Source organism: Xiphophorus couchianus, chromosome 21 (genome assembly GCF_001444195.1).
Source record: "Xiphophorus couchianus chromosome 21, X_couchianus-1.0, whole genome shotgun sequence".
Taxonomy (NCBI): domain Eukaryota; kingdom Metazoa; phylum Chordata; class Actinopteri; order Cyprinodontiformes; family Poeciliidae; genus Xiphophorus; species Xiphophorus couchianus.
Window position 1 is genome coordinate 14,257,090 of NC_040248.1, and position 25,980 is coordinate 14,283,069.

At 41.2% G+C, this 25,980-nt stretch overlaps 2 protein-coding genes across 4 annotated transcripts in view; one reads left to right on the forward strand and one right to left on the reverse strand.

Moving 5' to 3' along the window:
• The window catches only part of skida1 (SKI/DACH domain containing 1), a 5,868-nt gene extending 970 nt beyond the window's left edge, over window positions 1–4,898 (reverse strand). Inside the window, exon 1 of the mRNA XM_028005833.1 lies at window positions 1–4,898. This exon is cut by the window's left edge and continues 970 nt beyond it. Within this exon, the coding sequence (XP_027861634.1) occupies window positions 1,765–4,119 (2,355 nt within the window). The 5' untranslated portion in view covers window positions 4,120–4,898 and the 3' untranslated portion in view covers window positions 1–1,764.
• Window positions 4,899–10,819: 5,921 nt separating this feature from the next.
• The window catches only part of mllt10 (MLLT10 histone lysine methyltransferase DOT1L cofactor), a 45,261-nt gene continuing 30,100 nt past the window's right edge, over window positions 10,820–25,980 (forward strand). The window contains exons 1-6 of one of the 3 annotated variants that reach the window (XM_028004793.1): window positions 10,820–12,197; window positions 15,194–15,273; window positions 17,074–17,128; window positions 20,172–20,281; window positions 20,373–20,476; window positions 20,836–20,929. In XM_028004793.1, the coding sequence (XP_027860594.1) occupies window positions 12,035–12,197; window positions 15,194–15,273; window positions 17,074–17,128; window positions 20,172–20,281; window positions 20,373–20,476; window positions 20,836–20,929 (606 nt within the window). In that variant the 5' untranslated portion in view covers window positions 10,820–12,034. The remainder of the gene's footprint in view (window positions 12,198–15,193; window positions 15,274–17,073; window positions 17,129–20,171; window positions 20,282–20,372; window positions 20,477–20,835; window positions 20,930–25,980) is intronic. The other 2 variants (XM_028004792.1, XM_028004794.1) reach the window with 2 other exon arrangements.

Here is a 25,980-nt window from a genome sequence, read left to right on the forward strand (position 1 = left end):
TCTGCCTCACCATATAAGCTGCCGGGGCCTCTCTTTTGTGGCGGGACAGAAAAGCATGCCAATTAGCAGAGCGCGTCCTGCAACTGCCACGAACACACCGTGGACACATTCACTTACAAAAACAATGCCTACATGTCGGTGCAAACTTCAGCCCCTCTCCATTTAAAGGTTTGTACACACACTGAACGGGGCTACATGGAGCATGTCAGAGCGGCCATGTTCAGAAAGGCTACATTCAGGATGCATTTCACAAATAAAGAAAGCAACATTTCACAAAACCTAAAACTGTGTTGTTTATGTTGTTGTTACTTTTTGGGAGGGGAGGGAGATGTGAGTGGGTAGATAGGGTTATCAATTCCTGCATCTTTCCTTTTTTTTTTTTCTTTTTTTAATATTAAAAACAGGACATTATTATTAAAATAAAGGCAGGATTATATATATAAAACTGAATCAAATTTTGGTGAGCGAACACCCAGCAACAAAATCCTTCCGTAATTTTGCAAATTTTGCCTCCAGAAGCACACACACAATCAAATCATTTCCCCTATATAAACAGGTATATGATTTTGATTTTCTTTTCTTTTTTTTTCAAAATAATAATTATTTTTCTCCTTTACGTGTTAGTCCTAAATATACAGCTGAAACACGACCCAAAACGGTGTAGAAGTGCCACACTTTCAAACCTTTCCCTTGTGCTTCGTCGCATTGTTTCTAGCCGGAGTGATTACAAGGTGTACCACTGTTAACCCACTTTGGACATCCTTGCGTTCCCCTCCTATTATGTACTACATGAAATACACTAGACGCACCCAGCCTGACCCAAAGGTCTTGTGTGTGCCAGATGGACTCGGAGCGACTTGAATATGGTTTTGTCCTGGGACCTTTTCTTGGGGTGTGTGTGTGTGGGGGGGGGGGGGGGGGGGTGGATCGGAGTGGGGTGTGTGGGGTCCACGAATGTTCTTATTTTTGATTGTCTGATTACATAAGGCTTGTTCTGCATCTCGGGCCCTTTGTTTATTGTGTCACACGTTTGCAAACTTCTGACAAATAACTGAAAATCTCAAGCACCCCAAGATAAGGTCCACAAGAATACATTTGTTTTGAACAACAACAACAAAAATAATAATAATAATAAAAATAAAATTAAAATAATAGTCAAGTTTTTTTCACAGTTCACGTGGACTATTTTGGCCATCATTAAAAAAAAAGAAAAACACAGCGCTGATTTATTAGAAAACATACCAGGTGGCACATAATTGGAAACCCTGATATTTTGTCTCGTCTTTATTTACAAAGTGAAATAGTCCCTGCGGTTGCCTCATCCAAAGGATTCTTGTTATTATTTTTAAAATCACATTTAAAAAAAATTTTTTTTTAGACAAAGAACAAACCCACTAAAACCCTGCTACCAGACAATCCAACAGGTCGAGCAAAGCAGGAAAACCGACAAAGAAGGTTACGCCAAAAAAAAGAGATTGGGGAGCAAAACATATTGCTTAGATTGAATAGCTTATTTTGAAAGGAGGTTTTCAGGCATTAATCCACGAGTTGCGTCTCACAGTCCTGTGGAGGCTTCAAGTGGGATCTTGTGGCTTTTCTTCAGGGAAGTGAGGGTGGGGAGGGAGGAATAAAAACGGAGTGTAAATCCCAGATAAGGAAAAAAAGTTTGAAAAATAAAAACAATCAAAGGCAAAAGGGGCGAGCACCTTAAAACACAGGGTACGTGGAAATAGACATAGTTGGGACTTTTTTTTTTGTCTCAGCTCAATATTTCCTCGTTCTCTGAGTGTGCAGTGGGGGAGGGAGAATCTGGCCGCCTGGCTGCCACCTCCATACGGGGTGGGACGGAGGAGGAGGCCCGGCTGCCCTCAGTGAGCTCAGTGAGTAAGCAGGGCACAAATCCCCGTCGCTGTCAACGACGAGCGACGGCGGGGATGGGAAATTTGCCATCAGGCTGAAAGGCGTTTTAGCTGGAGAAGCCGCTGCTGCTGCTGCTAAGCTGCTGGCGGTGCTGCGTTTGCGTCTGCTCCGTAAATCCTCCGTGGTGGAGGAGGACGAAGAAGATGAGGAGCAGGAAGAGGAAGCGGGAGCCTCGTTGACTCTAGGCACGTTTTGTTTTATGTGCGTCCGGGAAATTCGGCGTTTCTTTGCCTCCCGCCCCGGAGCCCTGCAGGTTTTGTTTCTCTGCTCCCCCTCCTTTACGCTGGGGGCGTCCTGGCTACTCCTGCATTCCTGAGGACCGCAGGGGGACCTGGGGGCCACGTCGGGGCTTTTCTCCGCGGCTTTAATCCAGCTGCTAGAAAAGCCTCCATGTTTGATGGCTCCGCTGAGATCGGCCTTATCTCCTTTACATTTGACCACAGCGGTCTGGCTCTGCAGGTATTCATATTCATCGCAGCTTTCCTCCACTTTTATTTTCACGTTGCTGAGATTGAAGGCTGTCCTGCCGCTGTCGGGGTAGGGGGACGCGGTTGCGTGGGGCTCCTCGGACTCGGTCTTTATTCTTTTCGGCGGGGTGCTCGGTTTCAGCTTCTCCCGCTTATCGACGCATTTTTGGAGCTTGCTGGGCTCAGCGTGTGCGCTGAACCCCCGGGACTTGAATGCGGCCGGGAGAGAGGCCTTGTTCGGGTCGATCCCCGGGGAGTAAGGGACCGGATCCTCCTCAGTCCTGTTTGGGTCACAGTCAAACGCTTTTTCTTTTGCGGGCCCGGTGAAAATGCTGCCGTTAGCCACCGGGTTTAACTGTAAAGAGTCCTTTCGTGGTTCACCAAAGCAACATTGTTGATGTTTGTCCTGCCTGCTGTCGCCATGACTCAGCGTCCTGTGCTGCTGGTTGTTGTAGTGAAAGGTGGGCTGCAGGACCAAAGGTGCTTTCCCGGTGTGCAGACCCACCCGTGCACGTCTGAACCGGATGCTTTGGACCGAAACGCGGCTCGAAACGGAGCTCGAGTCGGACTGAGTGGAACTCTCCTCATCTTCATCGGAGCTGACCTCTGAGCTTTCCGACTGAGTGTCGTCTTCCTCCTCTTCCTCCTCGGAGCTGCTGCTGCTGCTGGAGAACCCGGAGCCGAAGTCCGAGTCCTGGCACTGTGGGTCCGAGTATGTGCTGCAGGATTCGGTGTCGCTGCTGTAGCTCTCCGCGAAGCCGGGCTCGTTGTTGTTGATGTTGCTGCTGCTGCTGTTGTTGTGGTGGTGGTGATGGTGGTGGTGGTGGTGGTGATGGTGGTGAGGTCGCGGGTCCAGATAGAAATCCGGAGTGAGGTGGAAAGCACCGAAAGAAGCTCCGGAGGATTTGGGCTGGACTAGCAGCACCGGCGGCGCGTGCAGATGCACGTGTTTGCTCCTGCCGCCCCCCTCGCGCCTCCTCTTCCTTTTGTGGAGCGAGTCGCCGGCTGAGCGCGAGAGCCTGGACTGAGCTGCTGCTGCGGCGGCGGCGGACTGGAACAAGACCGGCTGCCGGAAAAACGCGTGCCTTTGGCTCACAGCGAATCTGTTCCCTGCACATTTCTCAGTTTCATAGTTTTTGACGTGTTTGCGGCTGGATTTGGTCGTCCAACGGCAATCCCGTCCGTGGGCTTTGTGGTAAAATTGAGGTAGTTTGGCGTCGGTAAGGCAAGAAGAAGGACTCAGCTCCCTCCTCCTCCCCGCTCTGCCGTGCAGCGCGAGATTCTCTGGGACGCCGTGCAAACTGAACCAAACTTTTTCCTTCCACATCAGCTCCGCGTCCGCGCGCAGGACACCCGAGGGCGCGTGCTCCTCCTCGTCGTCGTCCGCGCGGGCGCACGCCGCTGTCGCTCTCCTTTTCTTCGCGGACTTCAACACCCGCTCCGTCTTGCAGGAGACGTACAGAGCCTCCACGTCCTCCCGCGATATAAGTGTGCACTTAGCGGCATGGAAAGCGATGGAGTTTATTGCCTTGAGCTTCCGGAGCTCCTCCAGGTCGCACTGGTGCTTCTTCACCTTCAGGTAGTCCATGCGCTTGTGCACCGTAGTCCGAGGGATGTTCTTCAGCAGGTCGGTGAAGACCTGAGACAAAGCAAACATTTGCTTCCCTTTGATGAGCAGGTATCCCAGTCTCACTCCTTGCATTTCCTCAAACCCACAAACCAGGTCTCCCATGTTTGGCGCATCAATCCATGCAGTCTCTGCTTGGACTCTGTGGCTTCACCAGCAAATGGCACAGGGTCTCAGGCTCAAGGCATCCTGCATACCTTTAATCCATCCACTCTGCTGCTGCTGCGTCATGAAAATGCAAACTTTGACATGCGGAGTTTTAAATGGGGCAGTCCCTGTCTACTAGCTTGCCGACTGCGTCCACCCCGGTCCGGCATGGTGAAGGAATGCGCAGGGATGCGTCCACCAAGCCGGGGGCCGCCGTTGTTACCTGCCTCCGCCCGGCTCCACTCCCCCTCTGGTCGGCAGCAGGACGAGGGGTAGGTGTGCACCACTGCCTCAGCCAGAGGGATAAAATAGCTAGAGGAGGAGAGGGAGAGAGGGAGGTATTGCGAGGGTAGGGAGGAGGGAGGGAGGAAAGAGTGAATCGGAGACAGGGGAGAAGCAGAATAAGAGCTAAAAAAGCAGCTGCTTTTCTGGCTGCTGGCTAAGCCACAAATAAAAAAAAATAAAAAAAAGACCGACATGGAAAGGGAGGTGGACCAGTCTGGAGACACCTTCATCAATTAATGCTGGCGGAGTGGACGCCCATTGGACGGCGCTGACAGGTGATGCAATAAAAATGGATATTCCATCCCCACCCCCTCCCACACCCTGCCATTACAGTAGTTTACAATTGTGCCCACAGTCTGCCGTTTGAGCAAATAGTGCTGTTCTAGAAGGAGCGGATGTTTCTGTAGCTATACACACACACACACACACACACACACACACACACACACACACACACACACACACACACACACACACACACACACACACACACACAAAACCCATACTATTTTTTATTACAAAAATAGTCAGCAACAACTCTGGAATCCGTTATAAACCGCAATGTATGATGTTGTTCCCTTTAGGTTTAACAATAAGGTGTAATATGCGCATGCTTATAAAATAGTTCCATCTTATGTTGGTGTATGTGTGACGCAGCGCATTTTAAACATTTTTTAATATATTTTTTATATTTATACGTTTCAAATATGCTATCTTTTCCACGCTTGCGCAGAATGACCCACATATACTCTAAGATTACAGGTTGGGCTTTTCATTCTTTGACTATTTATTTCAAAAGATGTGCATATCGCTGCACCATTTCTTATGCGTAATTACGCACGGCTTATTGAGCGAAAAGTAAATAACAAGTGCCTCTTGTAATACGTTTAGGGTGTAATTATTAAGGTAATTAAAGGAGAACATATTCAACGTTTTGCTTTGTTATTCCCTCTTTTAACACAAGTGAACAGTGCAGAACAGAAGCGCCAGTCAGGGTTGCTTTTCCCTTTCCACGTGTTTTTTTTTTTTTTATTATTATTTTTTATTGACGACTTTCCTAAATTCTGACGTGGCCATTATAAATAGACTTATTACAATTATAGAAAATATCATATCATAAATTATAATTAAAAGCACTGAATGTAATTCACCCACCGTTGAAGAAACCGTTTTGCACACACTTTGTCGTTGCGCATAGCAACTTTGCAGTATAAAACGAAGGCTCGTGCACATACGATTTTTTTGCACGGACCGACTCAGACGCATACACACACACACACACACACACACACCCACAAGTCCTGACTCGTAACTTGAAACGAGCGCGCGCGCACACCTCATCCATCCACACACACCCGACAGGCTTCTCAAAAAGAAAAGGGGGAGAATGCAGCTGAAGCCTCCACCCTGTGGGCTCTCCGAATAACCTATTGGTACCATTATCGGTTAATTATTCGGAGGGAAAGAAGAAGAAGAAAAAAAAGAGAAAGCAATAGTCCCACATCATTCTCATTCGATCGCCTATTGTCCCAGCGTCACATTTTCTCCAACACTTCCTTGCTTCGACATTGTTTTCTGGATAAAACACGTGAGTCCCCTGTGGCCCCGTCCCTCACGGGGTCAGCCTCAAGACTGAGCATGCTCATCTCCGCAGCATTAAGCCTGCTTATGTTTATTTGCAGGCTTGCCAGCATGTATTGAATAATACCGACCTCACCCTGGCGTTGCCTCGAAATACGAGCCACATTTGCACAGGTTGGTGAATCACTGAACGCCTTCTCCAACGCCAGAGAAGCCTAGTCACCAGAAAACCACGCACGCACAGCGAAAAGAAAAAGTTTTTAAGATGCAAGTTTTTCTTTTTACACCCAAATTGAATTTTGGATTACAGAAAATCGGAGTGTATTGTGTGTGTGAGGGTGTGTGTGTGTGTGTGTGTGTACGCGCACCTTTGAACTATTATCTGCGATTTTGTGAGGCCAAGTCTCTTTAGCTCAGATAACTCCCACTGCAGCTCAGGATCATTTGACCCACATTCTCAACGCTTCTACATAAACCCCGCAAATGGACAACTTCTGACTTTGTTTACAGCAAAAAAGAGAGACAAAACAGAAAAGTGGCTTTCAAGTTTTGTTTGTGCATGACAGCAGAATGCAATCGGAGTTTCACGGGAGCTGCTGTGGGGCTAAAGTCCGAATAGCCCCCGGAGGGGGGAGCAGCCCACGGATCCCCACGCACACAGCCACTGTGCGCGCCGTGTCCGTCCTGCATGGGGGAGGTTTGGAAAAGGAAAATCAGGGCTTGTTTCATCTTAACGTCTTGTTCTCCGGATAAACTGGATTCCTTCTGGTGGAGACAATAAACTCCCTTTGGAAGTGAGACCAAGAGTGGCCGAAAGCAAGACCCCTCAAACACGGCGGTGATATCTAACAAGCTTCCGCTGAGGGGCTGGTGACGCAGCGAGAAGACGTTTTAAACGTCCAAACCGTCCCAAAGCCCTGGCATAAGGTTCCAACTTAGTATACCGAGTTGGGCATGGCTGTAGCAACAGATTGGGGCTTAAGGGGAATCAGCAGGAACGTAATTTAATAGTTTTGCTCAATGGAATTGGATTTCAGCCTCAATTCTGGTAAATTAAAACTAAAAACGAAACGTGGAAAACTGTAAATAAATAAAACAATCAAGATGTTTTTGAATGAAAAACAACTGCAACAATTAAATCTATCTATCTATCTATCTATCTATCTATCTATCTATCTATCTATCTATCTATCTATCTATCTATCTATCTATCTATCTATCTATCTATCTATCTATCTATCTATCTATCTATAAGAGGAGCGCACCAATGAATTGTCTGAAGCTTTCAATTTACATAAACCAAAAATTCTGACATTGATATTGACATTCATATTCTGAAATTGAGGGTTTTGTATATTTTTCAGAATAAAACTTTCCACACTCAACATTTCATTTTGGCTTGTGCTTGGCCTCCTCACCCATAAAGCTGCAGAGCAAATCTCCTGAGCCCCCCGCCCCACCTCATCCCAAACACTCGTCCAGCCGAACGCGTCGCTCCTCCCGCTCCGGCGTTGCTGCTCTCATTTGTTTCGCATTCAGTTTTATAGAGACACTTGGTCAAGGAGGCGCTGGCACTTGTAAGAGCATGGACTTTTTATGACACAAACCCACTGCCCCATGCCAAAAACAATGGATTCCTCTCCACTCCCCACTGCCACGAGAGAATGTGATTTTTAGTTGCAATCCGAGCCTGAAGTATGCGCGGACAGTGGTGGGGGGAGGGCTCTCTTCACCTTTCACCCCGCCGTGTTGGGACTGTTTGTATTTTTCTCCCCCCTCCCCTCCTCCTCGGTCCCCTGTGCTCCGTCAGTTAGCTAAATACTGATGAATGGGGTAAGCAGGAAAAAGGCATGATTGGAGGGGGGTCGGCTTCACCTTCCTGTATGTATCTTTGCAGGCATACAACAGACATAAACAACACACCGCTGTTTACTGAAATATCAGGTCGGAGGAAGAATTCCTTCAACTACTGGAAGAGGAGATACCAAGAAAAATGACTCGCAGCCTAAATTGATGTCAGGTTCATTTGGTTTCACTTTTGCGTTTGCTTGGTCACGATATAGACCGGAGTGGAATTTGCATTTATGCAACAGGGAGATAGACTGAGATGGAATCCTTTCCACCTGTGTGCGAATAAAAAAAAAATCTCAATTGTTTAATTTTAAAGGAAAGTCACTGTGGCTCATGTCTCAGGTGCCTGACGCCGGATGATGCACCAGCTTTCCACAACCCTGCAAGGAAAAAAGATGGGTGAATGGATGGATGGATGGACATTTCTCTTGCAACACTTTTTAACTTTTTGATAGTTTTTTTTAAAAAAACTTTGGTTGCCAATCTTCATTCGCAACGTCCATGAGGATTTTTGTTAATTATCATTTTAGTGTTTTTTATTTATCTCCCACACATAAAAAAAAAAAAAAGAACTAATAGCTTAATTCCAAAGGAAGTGTGGCTTGAACCTGTAAGCGTGATGGTTTGAATACAACAATTTGTTGATGTGTATTAGGTCAATCTGTGAAAACATTCCTCTCACACTCATTCTGCAATCCCTTTGTGAGTCCCCATTTCCCAACACACACACACACACTCAACCATTTTAAAATGAAATATTCTTTTCTTTCTTTCTTTCCTTCCATATGCCAGTTTCAAAGAGTACAACCTTGACATCTGATTTGCAGGATGCATTGCTTTTGCAAGTTGCTTCTTTTTCTAAAATTTTTTCTCCATGCATGCTCCATGTTTCCCATTATACACTTATGAAACTCTAAAATGTCACCCGTCTTGTAAAAACATAGCCACAACCACATGAAAAGTATTGTTGTGGGGCGGGGGGGGGAGGGGGGAAAACTAAGTGGAGTGTAATTTTAAATGTGGAATTTTTAAAGTTTCTCCTTAACTCTTTTAAGCATTTGCATGCCAGTTCATGGTGTTGCTTAAATTCTCAAAATTGAGTTATCAACTGGTTCAACTAGATTTCTGTCAGTATCCGAGAATAAAGTAAACTAAGCTACAAAACAATAGCGTAGATTGTGATGAGCTTTTGCTTTTTTTCTGAATGTGTGTCCATCCACGGCTGAAATAAAATACATACTTTAAAAAAATTTTTTTTTTTTAAAAATCAACTAATTATGTTGGTTTAGTTTTTAGTTTAAGTATAGAATAAATTACAGAAAGTATTATCCGCAATTTGGGAACTTGAACAGGAAGAAGGCAGCATCAGTGTTGTCTTCTGTTTGCAGAGACATCTTTTCTTTGACATCCTGAGCAGCATTGCTTGTTATTTGTGCAGACTCTGACTTAATCAAAAGCAAGTTATAAAAATTATTTACCATTTTCAGCATTCTCAGCAGCTATACGGGCCTTCCACCATCGCTGCCTCCCTCCTCTCGCCTCCCTTTGTTCTCTCCAGCTCTAATAGCTTTTCCCCTGCCACACACCATTCACTTTTTTTTTTCTTCTTCTTCTTCTTCTTCTTCTTCTTCTTTTTTAGCCCCCCGAAACACCCTCACCGCACACACACCCCCGTCCCCATTTTAGTGCAAGGTCCAGTGTCGACTGGAGCATTTGAGCAATTTGAAATTAAAGCAAACAATGGGCAGGCACTCCCAGGGACCTCTCGCTCACCATATTACACGGAGGACGCTCGTGTGCTCCTGCACATTACTGGCAAGTCATTATGTTTCTCTGGAAACCGAGCGCAGGAGCACGCTCACAGAAGTCAGTGATGCAAGCAGCAGCTGAGTGCTTGGAATGGCGTGTGTGAGTGTGTGTGAGCATCCTTGGCAACGGCATGGAGAACTGTCAAAACAAAGCAGACTACTGACATGCTGATATGCAGCTACACACAATATATACCTTCGCAGGGTTTACATTTTAGGGAGATTTTTGCCCAGTCAGAAAGTTAAGAAGTCACCCTTGCGCTTTAATTTCCCTTCATAATAATAAAACTGATGTTGATTCGGTAATGATTTAAGGTGAAGTCACGCCATACATTTGGAACTGCTTTAGCAGTTGTATGGTTTAACTTAGTTTACAGCAGAGTAAAAACATACACATTTACTGGAAGGGGAAAAAAAGGAAATTAAAGGAATAAATTTATATTTTTTCCCCTGGCAGTCAAGGCAATGTGGTGGGTGCGGTTGCACTGCAGTGTCAAAAACTTCAGAAACAGAATTTAAAAAAATAAAATAACTTAATAATTGCATTTATAAATGTAAATAAAACTGTTTAAATTTATAACCCGTTTATCAGCTCGGGTGGAGAATTCCAGCTAGTCGCCACTAAACGTTTCCCGGTGTGTAACACAGAGGCAAATTTTCTTTAGCCACTCTTCAAATTAAGAAGGGGAAGAAAACAAGCCGTTGGTAAAAGGCAGGATTGTTCTGATCCTCGTAAGTCTACAAATGGCTGCGAAAACAGAGCTACTCACGTAAACATTTCAATATTTACAGTCGGAGCTAAAACTTAAAACTGTCACAGTAACCCGGACAAACGAGGCAGGAAGAGGACCAGAGTTTATCTGGCTGCAATCGACAGTGGGGGAGGGTGAAAATGGATAGCAAAGAGAAATACACTAAATGATTTAAATGGGCAACTTTAACATATATTCAATAAACTCCTCAAGTGACATAATGTAGGTTATTCAAGTGGAAACACTTGTAATGATAGTTTGTTGCTTAAATTAATGTAACAAAACTGATAAGTAAGATCTAACTCCACATCTCACCAACTCTAATTGTTTTATTGATTAGTAAGCAAATAAGTTAAAAAAAAAAGTGCATAATTTATTACTGGCCACATTGTTCTCACCTGTATTAGACTCAATATTAGTTAGATTATCAACTAAAACCATTTTGCATTTGGTTGAAACTTATTCATTCATAGCATTTAATCCAAAGTTTCCTTGGTGTGGCGACCCAGCAAAGAGACGTGGCTTTCTAGTCTTTAAAATAAGTTTTTCCAGGATTCACATAAAAAGTAGGAGCTGATCTTGCATATCTCTCTCATATGTGTAAATGAGTGCAACATTTCAATGGCAAAATAGCCACTTAGTTTGAAGTATGTCAATATAACAACTTTAATTTGAGCAAAAGTAGCAAAACAATAATCTATTTAAAATCTAACAGCTAGTATGTGTAGCTGGTTTATCTTGTTTTGCACAATTTCAGTTCGTCTGATCACGAACAATTTAGCAGAGCATTTCTCTGTCCAAAGTATATATTGTCACAAGTGCAAACGCACCAAGAATTGCATTAAATTTTTTAAATATATATTTTGTTTTGTTTTGTGCTGCCGCAATGACATCTGGTTAGCGCGACAAAAATCACAGGGACGTGATGTTTCACTACAAGGAAGCAGCAAGAACTGAAGTTGGATCAGATTCGTTACGGAGTGTAACATTTCTCAGAGGATTTTTTTTTTTTTTTAACCACAACCTAAAAGCAGAGCTAATGGATCTGGGGGACCCGGTGGGGAAACACGGGAAATGGGATTCCCTCAAACTACCTTCTCCTGGACTAATATGCAATATTGTTAAATTAAATCAATCATTAATTCATTCTCCTTAGCTTTTGTTGAGCAAACTTAATCTCTAATCCTTAGCATAATATATTCCTCAGTATTTAAACTTCTTGTTACTCTGTTGTTGACTTGAGTTTTGCAGAGTAGCGTCTCCTTTCTTCACACGTCCATGTGGGACCAAAAAAAAAAAAAAGCAATCGTTACTGACGTCGCTCTAATCACTCACCGTGCGTCGTTACGCATTTCCTGTTCGCTACGAAGTTCCCCCTCTGCTCCACCATCGAGCCCTGACGGCAATGTTTTGGTGAAAACAAAATAGTGCCTCGAAAAAGGGACGTAAACACGTCTGAAACATGACATGTCGGTGGAGTGGCACCTAGAACGGCGCTGCGGATAAAACGACGGTCGTCTTCGACGAAGTTTTTTTTTTTTTTCTTTTTGCGGTCAGTCCTTGTGTGTTTCCTCCGCATGTCCGCTTTCCTCGTAGATGGTCTGCGGCGAGCGTTGTCTGACGGCGGACGACAGGCTGTTGACGAGTAACATGAAGGAGATGATTGGCGGGTGCTGTGTGTGCTCGGACGAACGCGGCTGGGCGGAAAACCCGCTGGTTTATTGCGACGGCCACGGCTGCAACGTCGCCGTGCACCAAGGTGAGCTGCTAGCCGAGCTTTAGCCGTTAGCCCTCATGCTAGTTAGCGTTGTCTTGTTGAAAGGTTAGCCTCTTCCTCCTCCTCCTCCTCCTCCTGTTCCCCTGCCTGCTTCCCACCGAGGTCAGGCTCCACACATGCTGCCGGGCTCCTCGCTGCTTCGGCTCGCCAGCTAACTCGGCCTGCACGCTGATGGGAGCTGACAGCGGCAGCGTGAACACGTTTCTGGCTGCGAGCTGTTGCCATTGTTTCCTTGTCAGAAGCTGTTATGAAAGAGGGGAAAGAGGAAGGGACACTCTCCTGTTGGGGACTGGGAGGGTGCTTCAAATTGAGGCAAGAATACTGGTCTAAAATCAGTCAAACCTAGAAAGCAAACACGGCTACGTCCATGTAGAGTCCAAACACCAAAAACACTCTGCATGCAGGGTCCCACTACAGCAGCTGAGATGACTCAGATGATGATGTCTAATGTTTACATTAGCAACAGCTAGCCATGTGTCCACTTAGTAAACACAGCCAAAGACAGAAGCTGCTGAACAACTGTAAACAGATCCAAACAGCTGATCAGCAAGCTGCTACTGAACTTTTGTTGGCAACTACTTTGTTAGTAATTCAATTCAAGAAGTGGAAGTCATATATTTGTAGATTCATTACACAGAGGGCTGTATTTTGAGTGTTTTTTCTATCAGTTTTGATTCTTCACTAAGTGAAGAATTAGACTGTTACTTTAAAGCAATTTAAAAATAGATTTTTTTATGTCATTGCTTCATGGCATGGCCATGTTAGACTTGCTTAAACATGAGGAAGACTCATAATTTGACAGCTGTCAAGAAGGCTGTCATTGTCCAGAAGAGCGCTGTCTTGTAGATTTGGTATGTATAGAACATTGAGTGGAAGGAAAAGGTATGGTAGGAAAAACAGTTGCATTGACAACAGGGTTTAAATAAAGCCCTAAGAAGAGTCCATATGTGATTCATAAGGCATTTCTAAAAGCTGAAAATTCTGCGGTGTTTTATGTATCTGAACTTACATTGAAACATGTGAAAAGTTGTGACCTATTATCACAAATAGAGACTCCCAAGAAATGCCCAGCAAGTGTTATTTATTTATTTTTTTACTGAATGTTATAGTTTCAGTCGTAACGATAAATGTCAGAAAGCTGGTCCCTTTATTTTACCAAAGGCTCACATTTATTACTGTGATTTGTTTTCACTGTAAAAACAGCTGCAAGGAACGTACTGCCTTGAATAAAAAAGTAGACTTCAGATTATTTCCATTTTTGACTGACTTTACTTGGCATAGGAGTCACATTTTTACTTGTCAAATCAGTTGTTTTTTGTTGTGTATAAAAATAGTTGAAAACATAAACAAACCACTTAGGTTTTTGTTTAAAAACCCTCAGCTTTAGGTAAAATAAACACAGTCTCATTGCACTGTTCTTCAAAACCATGACCCATTTATGTCTGTAGCAGGAGTGAAAAAGGAAAAAACCAAAGAATGAGACTCTGGGTGTGTTTTATTTGTACTATTGGTTAGGATTCTCACTACCATGACAACAACTTGAACTCATTTACCATCTTAACAGGTCGATCCATGTGTCAATTCAAAGCCTGGGCTTGTTACCAACATCTTAAACAGTAAACATGCTTAAGGCTAAGCATGTTTACTGTTTACCTTGCTGCACGCTGCTGGTGAGCAGGCTGAAAGAAGGCTGCTACATGTTTCCCCTACTTATAAGAATAAAAACAAAGAGCCTATATAAGGTGTTACTGATGATGTCCTTGTATCAAAACCAAAATAATACAAATAAATGTAATAGATTGTAAACACAATAGGCAATATGTTGTATTATTTTAGCAGCGGTATAAGAAGCTATTGCTTTTTGTTTTGGATGATGATCTACATTTTTCTTTTAACTTGATACCATAAACCTGTGTTGTTGTTGTTGTTGTTTTTTTACATCAGGTTATCACACTTTGAAAAATTAAAAATTCCAACCATGTCTATTAAGTAATCTTACGTAAAGTTAGAAAAGACTAACCTATTAGCTTACTCTGCTCAAAATTTGACAAAATATTGGAGTGAAAATAAAATCTTCTCCAGTTGAGAGCCTGAGCAAAAATCTAGGCACACAGAAGAAGAAAACAAAAAACACATTTGAAATGTTAAACCACAACACAAAAACTAGAAGGCTACAAGACACTTGTTATGCTTTACAGCTCACTGGTCAAACAGTGTGTTATCAACTAAAATTGGCATTATATGTTGTGTTGTTTCCCCTAAAAACGCAAGGATTTGAAAGCCAGTTCTTTTTCTGTTAAACATATGCAATATTTATTTAGCTCAGAGTTTGGTTTAGTTTGCCTAGCAACATAAAAAAAAATCTGCCAAGCCTTTAAGTGATTGGATCAGCTGTCCGTGTTCTCAGGATTTTGGATTATAGCTTTTCATTCCAGTGGATTATGGGCCCTGGTCACATCAGAGATAATCTGGAAATGTGTAGGGGTAGGCTATTTAAGATGCTAGTGCAGTACTGTATTTAGGGCAGTTGGATCTGTATGTTTACCTGCATTGTTGTGTAAACGCTTACGTGCCAAAAAATGTGGTTTGATTTTGGAAATCTTTTTTTTTGTGGATGCTGATGAAACAGGAGGGACTGGAGTGAGATTTGCTGAGCTGTGATGGGTGTTTGTAGCAGCATTGGAAATGTTCATCCAGAGCAATGGATAATTGTAGCCAAACTGCTGATTTAATGAGAGCTGGACATTTTTGCCCCCTGACCTTCAATATTTGTTTAAAAATTAAACATTTACCCTGAAAGCTGCTACGTGAGTTTTTAATTAATTATTCAGTGACTATATGTATGGAAACCTTTAGAAGGAGGTTAAAGTAAAGCACACAGGGTAAATACACTGACAGACTAGTTTTATCGTTTGTAGTTATAATAATTGTAAATGTTTTTCTTGTAATGATGTCTGATTATATCTGCCTCTCTTCAGCCTGCTATGGAATTGTTCAGGTGCCGACTGGTCCATGGTTCTGCAGAAAGTGTGAATCCCAGGAGAGAGCGGCCCGTGTGGTGAATACTTTACTTCTTCTTTCCGATTGTCTTTTTAGGACCTATTTTGGTTGCCTAATCATAAACGAAACATAACATTATACATTGTTTTGACACAGATTTCTACGTTTTCCAAAGTTATTAAGAAATGTCTGCGATGAGCCTTTCGTCATCACAGCTCTCGGTTGGAACCAGTAGTAGAAGCTTTTATCTTAAGATGGTGTCAGAGGGTAGGGTGAGACATTTCACTCTATTCTACCACTCTTATCATTGGGTGTGACACCAATTTCTCTCAATAATCATTGGTTTTAAAATTTGTTCTTATTTGCAATCTTTTGCCCAATAAAGTGGCAAAAATGTTCACATGCATTAATCTTCCAGTCGTATGTTCTAGAGCACCAGAAAGCAGAAAAATAACTGCAATTTGGAAAGGCTACGGCTAATTTAACATGCAACACTGCACTTAGATGCAGCAACGTCCTTTGTTCTTTTATATACCAAAGCCTTCCTGAGGTAAATGCACAGCACAATGATTGGTAAAACTAATTGAGATTTGCAGTCTCGGACCTGTGCCTACACAAACTACAGCTAACTTAATAAACTGAGGCAAAGCTTTGAAGAAAAGTTGGCAAAACTTCTTTCGCCATTATAAAGCAGGCCTATCTGGTCTTGTTTAAACAACAAGCTTGTTCCTATTAGAGTTGACATTAGCTGAGACTGCCGGCTGTAGTAATACGCCACATCAGCTGAAACTGGTCAGTTTGCTTCGTGCGGCCTTGTCAAGAGTGGCGGTAACTTGTGAATTTCTTGTCAGTCAGTTCTGCAATGGCATCCATGTTTGTGCGAAAAAGAAAAATGCAGGAAGCACAGATGAGAGAGGGGAGAAGAGAGGCATATATCTGATATTATTATTGCAATAGTTACCAGTATTGCCTCTATTGCAAAAACTTCTAAAATCATGCAACTGTTGTACCTCTTTACTATTGTAGTTCTTGATTTGGACCATATGGGCAGTTGCCCAGGGTGGCATTAGAATGGGGAGCACACACAAATGCTAGATCGAAAAATATGTAACATATCAGTCATTTGCGCATTGACCAAGTTTGCTATTGTTTTCATGCATGCAGTCAATAGGGAGTTAGTAAGCATTGCTATAACCACTACTACATGCGTATCAACTTGTTAGTTTTATAATAAGGACATTATAAAATGTCCTTATTATAGGACATTTTATAATGTCCTATTATAAAATAATAGGAGCAAATTGACCACCCAGGGTCAATTTGCTCTGGGTGGCAAATTGACCCAGAGCTGTTGGCTGGATGCTTCCTAAGTGTAAATATTTGTAAAGTACACATGGTATGTTGCTCAATAATAAATAAACCATAACATTTTTCAGTAAACCACAAGATTTCTAATTGCCACCTCTGCTACCATTTCAAAAGCGGCATTTCGATAGAAGATTTGTTGAGGAGACGTTAAGCTGAAGCATTTATATGTCTTAAAGGGATTTATGAAGCAACCCTAAAGTTAGTTCATGTCACTTTGGGTTTGGGATTTGTGACAAAGTGTAGCTGAGAATGAGCTGACTCATCAGAAGCAAAGCAGAAAGCTGATTGGCTGGAAACTCCCCTGTGCTTGTAGTCCCTCTGAGGGATAACGGATCTCAGCTGGCAGATGAAATCAGGGTGTTTTCCTTAAAAGTTGCTGGCCCAACACCCCACAGTTGGTACCTGTCCAGCTCAAGTCCTAAAACACTCATGTACTCTTGTGTTGACTTGTTGTTCCTGACCCCTTTTTTCCCCCTTTTTTCCCCGACAGAGATGTGAGCTCTGTCCCCACAAAGATGGAGCCCTCAAGAGGACGGACAACGGAGGTAGATCCAATCCCACACGCTCCCATGTTGTCATTATTTACACGCCGCCGGCATGTTGATGGACCGTTAGCCGACTGAGAGAGTTATGTTGCTGTTTGTTGTGTGTGTGCGCGTGCACACTGTTTTCACCGGTCTGTTTTATAGGAGTGTTTGAGTGTGTGTGTATGTTTATGAGGGGGCGGGCCGGCATGAGTATAGTGCATGGCCTGTGAGGAGTCTCCCCTTTGGGGTTCATGGAGAGGTCATCTTGGTGGAGACTGTAAATATTCTCTGTGCATGTAAGTGTGTGTGTGTGTGTGAGGCAGTCAGAGAGAGGCACAGCTGTGGGATTGTGTCCAGGCCTGCAGGGAGGCATGGGGACAACACTAACACACACCGTTTTACTACTTTCTCTTTTATTTTACCCTTCTCATGACCCCTCTCTGTTTCTTCTCTCCTTCCTCACCAAACCCTTTCTCTCGTTTCTTCCGGCTCTTGTCGGCCCCTCCTCACTTGTTAGTGTGTTTATTTGTTCTTTTGGGTGGGACAGTAATAAGGCAGAGGAGAGGAATTTGGCGTCGTTAGCTGCATTTCCATTACACCTGTACGCAAAACTTTGTCGATATTCCTGTAATGCCAAAAAAGCCCCCACAATTTTGGGTAAATCACACATGAATAAGTTATTCAAAGTTGGCGTTCTACCACTTTCTCTCATCTTATTCGCCTTTTCCACCAGCAGTAACACCCAGAAGTTGATCACACGATTCGTGTGATGCGAAAAAACAGTTTTACGAAATACAATAATTTCGATACAGTTGAAAAACCACCTGACCCGAACGCGAAAACCTTTTATCAAAAGCTGTGAATCTTTTAAAATTTATGTTTCCATTAAGTTAATTTATTTTTGTAATTTCAATTTGCGCAATTATGTGATCAATGGAAACGCAGCTTTTGACTTGGGTTGTATTCATTTGCATGTTGACTACAGCAGAGCAATACTGAAATGTCATGGAGGTGGTTGCATCAGACACGTCTGTAGAACACAGTGAAAAAAAAGTTCAGACATGAGGCAGCAGGTTGAAAGTTTAGCTCCTGATTAAACAACTGTAGTTTAGTCAGGAAACCAAATTAAAGCTCGTTTTCTTGAGCTAAGATGAACTAAATAGCAAAAAAGGTCAATGCTTAAACTGAGGAACACTGTTGCTTTTATAGGCCTGTTTTATAGGGCTCCTCCAGATTCTTGGAGGGTCTTCCAAACAACTTGCCCACATTTCACACCCACTCCACCCTGCCGTCCCGCCCCACTGGCCTTCTCCCCCAGTCCCACTCAGCAGGTCAAAGGCAGGTCATGGGTTCAACTGTAAGTTTAAGCCTGTATTTGTTTCAGCTGTAGATGGGAGGGGGAACAGACACCTCCAGCGTGGCTGCAGAGACTCCCACCTCCATTTGACCTGCTGGTAACCTCGGCCAACTCCTCCTCAACTTATCGTCAATTTTGTTGCTTCTGCGACCGTGCCCTGCTGTCACTCTGCAGCCCTGCAGTTTGTCTTTGTTGACAGGGCAGCTGTGTGTGTGTGTTTTAGAAGTCAACGAACAGATGCTTAAGAACACTGGCAAATAAATTAAAGCAGTTGACTATTTCAACGTTGTTTTTTTTTAACCTTTTTAATGACAGATAAAAATAGAAACTTTTTTGTAAGAAGATTAAAATACTTGATCTTTTTGTGCTGATTTCTGTTACATTTACACTAAACAGGGGCTTTTATGAGACTCTACATTTAATAACCTTAAGAAAAAATGTGCTAGTATTCAAGTTAAACAAAAAACATTTCTTACTGCTACTAAAATAATTATTATTTAAGGACATATCTAAAAAAGTTTCTATTGTTAATTAGATATTGATAAGTAGACACGCACGCACACACACACACACAACAAATTAAAAGATTCAGCGGAACAGTTCCAGTTTAAAATTAACAAATTCTTTAAGCTAAATATGTCTTAAAAATCAAGGATTAAATTTTTCTTCATTTCTAAAAACAAGATTATATTTAGAGTGTATTTCAGACAGATTATTTCAACACATGTGATGTTGGAAGGCTTGACTAAAATGTAGGAAAAAAGACTTGTTTAATTTGGTAGCAGTTCAAGAGTTTGTAAGTAAAAAAAATTTAATGTGCAGGATGTTATTGGAGATACTTCAATTAATGGGCCAATTTTCCGCTATCAACTCTCATGTGAACTGTAAGTCAAATACTAAAAATATGATCATGTTTTTCTTCTCATTCAGTGCTTCAACTGAGTGCATGATGTTCTTTGATGCATATTTTTAATTTAAAAAAATGGATAAATGTTAAGGATATACTGTACTCTATACTCATAAGTGGGGATAATCTGTCACAAATTACTTCTACCAGAAAATCTGCAGTAGTCAGTTTTCCTCTTGCATGTATTCTTGTTCTTAAAATAATAATAAAGTAAAACAATGTGAATCAAGAGCTCAGACCTCTTAAGAAAACCTACAATTGGTTTCAGCAAGGAAAAGCTTGATTAGTTCATCTCTTGTTTCTCTGGTCTACAGTGAATTTAACTGAGAGTCTATAAAGCTTGTAAAAAAAAAAAAAGCTTCTATGGTTTCTATGTTATGGTTTTCAGAAGAGCCAGCAAAATCTTTACTTTAAGCAGGGGATGGGATTGGTCTCCAGAAATAGGTGCAAACTGGTCAGCACAACACTTTCTTTGAGACTTCAAATGATAGGAATCTTAAACTGGAAATTTTAAGCTGTTTAATGTGTATTTCTTTACTGTCCACTTGTTGGCTTGGTTTTTCTCTCTGAAAAGTTAAGTCTTTGTTGGGCTTATAGAGTCACTACATTTCCTGCATATTTATTTCCTCCTGCTTTAAATTCACAAATTACAAGGAATGGATGAAATAAATCCAAACATCAAATGTTATATATATATATATATAACAAAATATATATATATATTTTGCTGCAGAATTTGATACACGTGGTTAATATTTTCAAACAGGCGTATGTTTATTCTTTGTGGATGTTTTCAGGCTGGGCCCATGTGGTTTGTGCCCTGTACATCCCTGAAGTGGAGTTCGCTAACGTTTCAACCATGGAGCCAATAGTTCTACAGTCTGTCCCCCATGAACGCTACAACAAGGTAAAGATACCACAGGAAACGTGCAAAGTTTAAAATGTGAAAATTTAAGTTTTTCTTTTCCTACAATGAACTTTGGTCACTCTGTGTGCAGACATGTTACATCTGTGAAGAGCAGGGCAGAGAGAGTAAAGCCGCCACTGGAGCCTGCATGACCTGCAACAAACACGGCTGCAGACAGGCCTTCCATGTGACATGGTGAGGCTTGCGTGGGAGCCAACTCATCGGCCACCAGCGTTTTTCTGCTCCACACTTTTATTCTGGGCTTCATATTTCTCCTCAGCTGTGTGCTAACCTTTATGACATGTTGAGCTAAGGAAATGTCACGGGAATTTAGTTTTTTTTAAAATGCAATTCCAGCAGCTCAACTGCTTAAAAGCACAAGAAATGTTTTTGCAAAAAGTATTAAGTTTTCTTTCTGTTAGTTTAGTCAACATGTGTTTTGCAGACATTTGCTAATATTGCCTAAAATATATGTAAAGTTTTGGGGATATAGTGCATTTACTAACACCAAACCCTATTCTTTTTTTTTATTATTTCATCTACTGCCTCCACAGTGCCCAGTTTGCAGGACTATTATGTGAAGAACAAGGTTCTGATGCAGATAACGTCAAGTATTGTGGATACTGCAAATACCATCACAGCAAACTGGTAAGTGCCCCAATATAATGATTGCATGCCTTTTATTATATACTAACACACAATTTCACACCACGTTGGATTTAAAATTCTCCTCGACTTAAACGGTTGGTCTAGGTCAGCAGTCATCCGCTTTTGTATACATTCAGCCATTAATAACGAGTGTAAAGTATTCTTTTTCTTTCTTTAATTCAAAGTAGACTTCTGTGGAGAGCAGTGTTGTAGATTACCTTCTGAGAGACTCAGTTTTGATGAGCGCACACATCTTTTTTGTCCACCTAATGCTCAAGATAATTAAGCCGAAGACAAATTCTGTGGCAAAGAGTTTTCCTTTGTTACAGAAACCAACCTCATTAATTTCATATTTCTTCTTACAAATGTGCTTTTCTCGTACATATTTCTCTTGGTTACAAGGAAGACAGTCGGCTGAATGAGTGAAAGGTCATGATGTGAAATCTGAAGGAGTGCTGCCCATCTTGTGTAATTATGGCAGTTTTCTTGAAATGCTAGAGCAGACTGTAGGCCAGCTACACGTAACAATATTCTGGTTAATTAACCTGCTAAAATCACCTTGCAGTGAGCCTCTTAAAAGGCCAAATAACAGGAAGTGATTATATCTTAGCATGTGTATTTAAAAAAAAAATTCTACTAAATTAAGCAGGATTCCACCGCTGCGTACATCTGTAAAAGAAAAAAAAAGAAAAATATTTGACTTTGAATTTTCTCAGTTCTTGAGAATTATACGCTTATTTCTTCTTTGTTGAGCTGATAAGCAATTTTTTCTAAATTAGTTGCCCTGAATTCATTTCAAATAGTGATCATCAACACTTCCACTTGTGCTCTCTCAGTCCACATGTGTGTTGATGCATCAAAAGCAACACACATGTTGATTTTATTTTCTTCCTCTTTTCTTTTTATTACTTTTTTTGCTTCCATTTCTCTTCTGTCCTTCCTTTAACACTGCTCTGTTCTGTTTAAAACCATGTTTTTTGTTATCTTTTCCAGACATTCTTGTGCTTCCTATCTTTGGTCTCTCCAATACTTTTACTGTGCTTCACACAATCCATCATGGCACTCCTTTTTTTCTTTCTTTCTTCCTAATATGGTTTCAATTCATCTGTCCCTCTCCACCTGCCATTGTTCTTCCCGTTCTCCCTCTATTCCCTATCTATTATTATGCTACTCCCCATAATTTACATATGTTGAAAAATACTGACCTTGGTTTTAGGTTTCAGATTCGAATAGTTCTTTTTGCTAAAACTTAACACATTTTAAAATTTTAAAGCGATTTGTTATTACCTTTCTTTTCACCAGCCTTCACAATCTGCAAATTATTGGCTCCTTTTGCCTAATCACAGCCATATGTAATCTCTGTTTTAGAACATCTATTCCTTGTCAGACTGAATGCAGTCCCAAAGTAATAAGAATAGGCAAATATACCAACAGAAAATAGACAACAAAATTCAACACTTGTTTGCCATTCGCACATGGACTGAAAAGATCAACTGTTGTGTTTGTCTCACTCTCACCGCCCTGGTCACACATGTCTGCTAAGCATCGGTTGGGGGCAGGGAGTCGAGTGTCTCTGACAACGAAGAGCCTGCACCGCTCTGATTTGCGGCGCGATGGTTGAATAGAGTTGAGGCTACTGTGCACAAACACGTCCATACAGGAGGCATTTTCCAGTGTTAACAAATGCTGATGGAAAGACTCATGCTGGCACATTGATTACATTGATCGTATATGATTTGCTTTGGATGCTGGGGTATAATGTCATTACGATTGGACTGCCTGTATGACAGGAATGTACGTGGGGGAATTAATGACAGAAAAAAAAAAACAATGCTGTCAACAGAATGGGTTTCATAAGATGGCTCTTGATGGATATTTACGCCATGTTAGTAACATATGATGTTTGACTGCATGTGGTCTGTAAACCTAATTTCAAATTATGACTAATCTGCTTAGCTCTTAGGTACAGTGAATTAAATTTTCATCCTGTATGAGTTGTTTTACTCCTGTTTCTTGATATTGAAAATGCACATATAGATGCACCACCTTTCATATTCTCCTGGACTGGGGAGATCTGGGAAGCAGTTGTTGTTTTTGGGCATGTTTATGGCCAGGAGCAGCAAGCTTTGTCGCATTACTTTTGGAACTAGTCTTTGGACAAGATCCAAGAATGGTTCAAGTCAGTTCTCTCAGTTGTACTATAAACAGATACTGGTGTCTTGATGTCATTTCTTGCATTAACTGGTTTATTCTGTGACTCTATTTTGAGCAAGAAATCCCCCCCCCAAAACAATGAAACTCAACATAACAATATCCTGAAACTTAACACATCTTTTACCTCAGTCAAAATAAAGAAAACAAACTTTTTTGCTTTTGGTGATTTTTGGCCTGAAAATTAAACCTTTTTTTACATATGAACACCTACTGCCACGGTACTTTATTTTTCCCCAACAGGAACCTGACACATGGCAATTTTTAAACAAAAAGAATATTGTTTTCTTTGCCTGATTTTGTCATTTTTGTCCATAATTTAAGTCAAATTCTTTTAGTTTTTTCTCTGTGGAGTTCTATCCAGTAACCTGGAGTCCTCTTTACTTTTTAGCGAAGGAGCAGGGGCCGTGGTAGTAGGTCTCAAAGCTTAAGTGACTCTTCCTCACACTCTGTGGATAGACCCACAGAGCAGGACAAGAAGGTAAGACAGCCCTGTGACCTTACCACCCCTATGTCTCCCACCCACGACTGTGACTCTTTTAGAAACATACACCGGGCTCACATTGTGGAGGGACAGGAGAAGGCACATTCACTGGGAGTGAGACATAATCTATTTCTCTTGTTTGAAGGTTTTTTTGTGTGTAATCTGTGTCTTATTAAGGCCTTTTTTTACACCACAACAATAAAAATCCACCAGTATGCGGATGTCCTTTGCACTTTCTTTAGTGGTACATTAACAGCTCAGTGCACTTACCCAATATAAATAATGGAACTTGAGTCTCTTTCTATTTTGGTAATTCATGAAATTTGTTGTTACTTTATAAAAGGTAGCCCTACATCTATTAGAATAGAATAGAAAAGAAAGAAAATACCCTTTATCATCCCACAGTGGATAAATTGTGGTTCAACAGCAAAGTGGCACACAATTGAAGCATGTATAGTCACACAAAGGCATACATATAAATTATAGAAAGAAAGCAGAATTGATATACTGTACTGTAAGGGAAAAAGTACAACACAAAATACTGTGCAGTTTTTAAAAATAGTACACTCCGATCTAAAGTAATGTGCAAATAAGTAGGATCATTTAAAAAAATTTACAAAATGTGCATGTGCATTAAATTTACAATATGAATGAGTATGGTTACGACAATTAAACTTCACTTATGATGCTGGCCTTCATTTGGCTGAAACAGAGAAGATCTCACCAAGCAGCAAACAATTTGCTCTCCCTACAACACAAAATAGCAAATTCAGCTGCACATCAAGATCTGGATGTGCTGTGCTCTTTGCAGAGTAGCTCACTTCTCCCAATGTGGGAGAAGCGTGCACAACTCCAGATTGTGCATGTATTCTGTTGGCTGCGAGACTTGAGGAAGTTACATTTCTGAAAAATGTAACTTTTTCAGACTGCAGTTTAAATGTAAAAAGTATTTGTCACAATGGCGACGTGAGGAATAGGCATCGTGTTTTGCAGTTACAGGGCACAAGATGGTAAAAGCTTGAGTAGCAGCTAAGGGGAAGTTTGTATAAAAAAATAGCTGCAGTCTGATTGGTAACAGAAAAGAAGCTAGTGCTTTAAAGCTCAGGTCAGATTAATCAGCTCAAAACATAACTTTTTTATAGAGCTGCAAAATATAATGAATTGCCGTTGTCATCAGAACAGCAATGTGTGCAGCATTACAATTAGGCAAATGTCTAATTTGATGCAATATTTTTTTTGATACTGTAAGATACTACAGCTGTGACTACACATACATGTGACTTATGCATGCATACTTAGTCATATTCAATAAATTACACTCTCATTTGTCAGATTAAAAGTACCTTTTGAAATTAACTACCTTTAAGAAGGTATTAAACATGCTACTCCATAAGCCCACATTTCTACTTTTAAAAATAGTTTCTTTATTGGTGTGATGCAGTATTCTAATTTTAAATTAGAATATTTAAAATTACATATTCTAATTCTGAAAATTTCCTTACAGCTAATGAAATTTTCCACTTTCATTAGCTGCAAGTGGAAAATGGTCATAATTTACAGAAAGCCTTTCAAGCATCCACCGTTTTGTAATGAATCCATATCATTATAGATTGTTAGTGTTAGTGATGATGTTCTTAAAATAAATGAACTATTATACTATTATTTAATAATAGTCTAATTAAATAAATGGATTGTTGGATGGATTTCTACTGTTACCTAGGCTCAAACTTGATGTATGATTTTAGTAGCCGACATGCTAAAACTCATAATGTGTTGCAGTGACTTTGTGATTAAGGATTGGAATCGTAAAATAAATGTAATTAATATCAATTAATATTTAGGAGCAGTGTCACATTTCCAGGTTTTCTTGCTGTCACGAACCCATAATTTTATACATTTTTGTGCATGAGTGCACAGAGTCCCGGGTAAAATCTTTGCTCAATATGAGACACAATGTAATGTGTCATAATAATAAGCTTACTATGACTTATCATATCCAGTGTGAATTTGGTATAACAGACTGGAGAGAACCCAGACTCATTTTTCCCCGTTCATGGAAACAACACCTCTGGGATTTGAACTCTGACTCAAGAGTATAAGTAAAGTTGTTGGTGTTTAACTTATTTAAAAAAAACACACACATACACTCTCATCACAACTGGCCTCTTTAATGCAACTGTGGAGTTGTTTGTTCATTGCCTCTGGTTTTCATCACTAAACTTTCCAACAAGTTTAATTTGAAGAATCCATCCTTATTCGCTGGATAATAACTAGAGGGACGAGTGTTTAAGACACGGGTTTTAAATTATAAGAAGTTTCCACTGCTTCCTTTCGAGTTTGATTCGTCAACATGAGG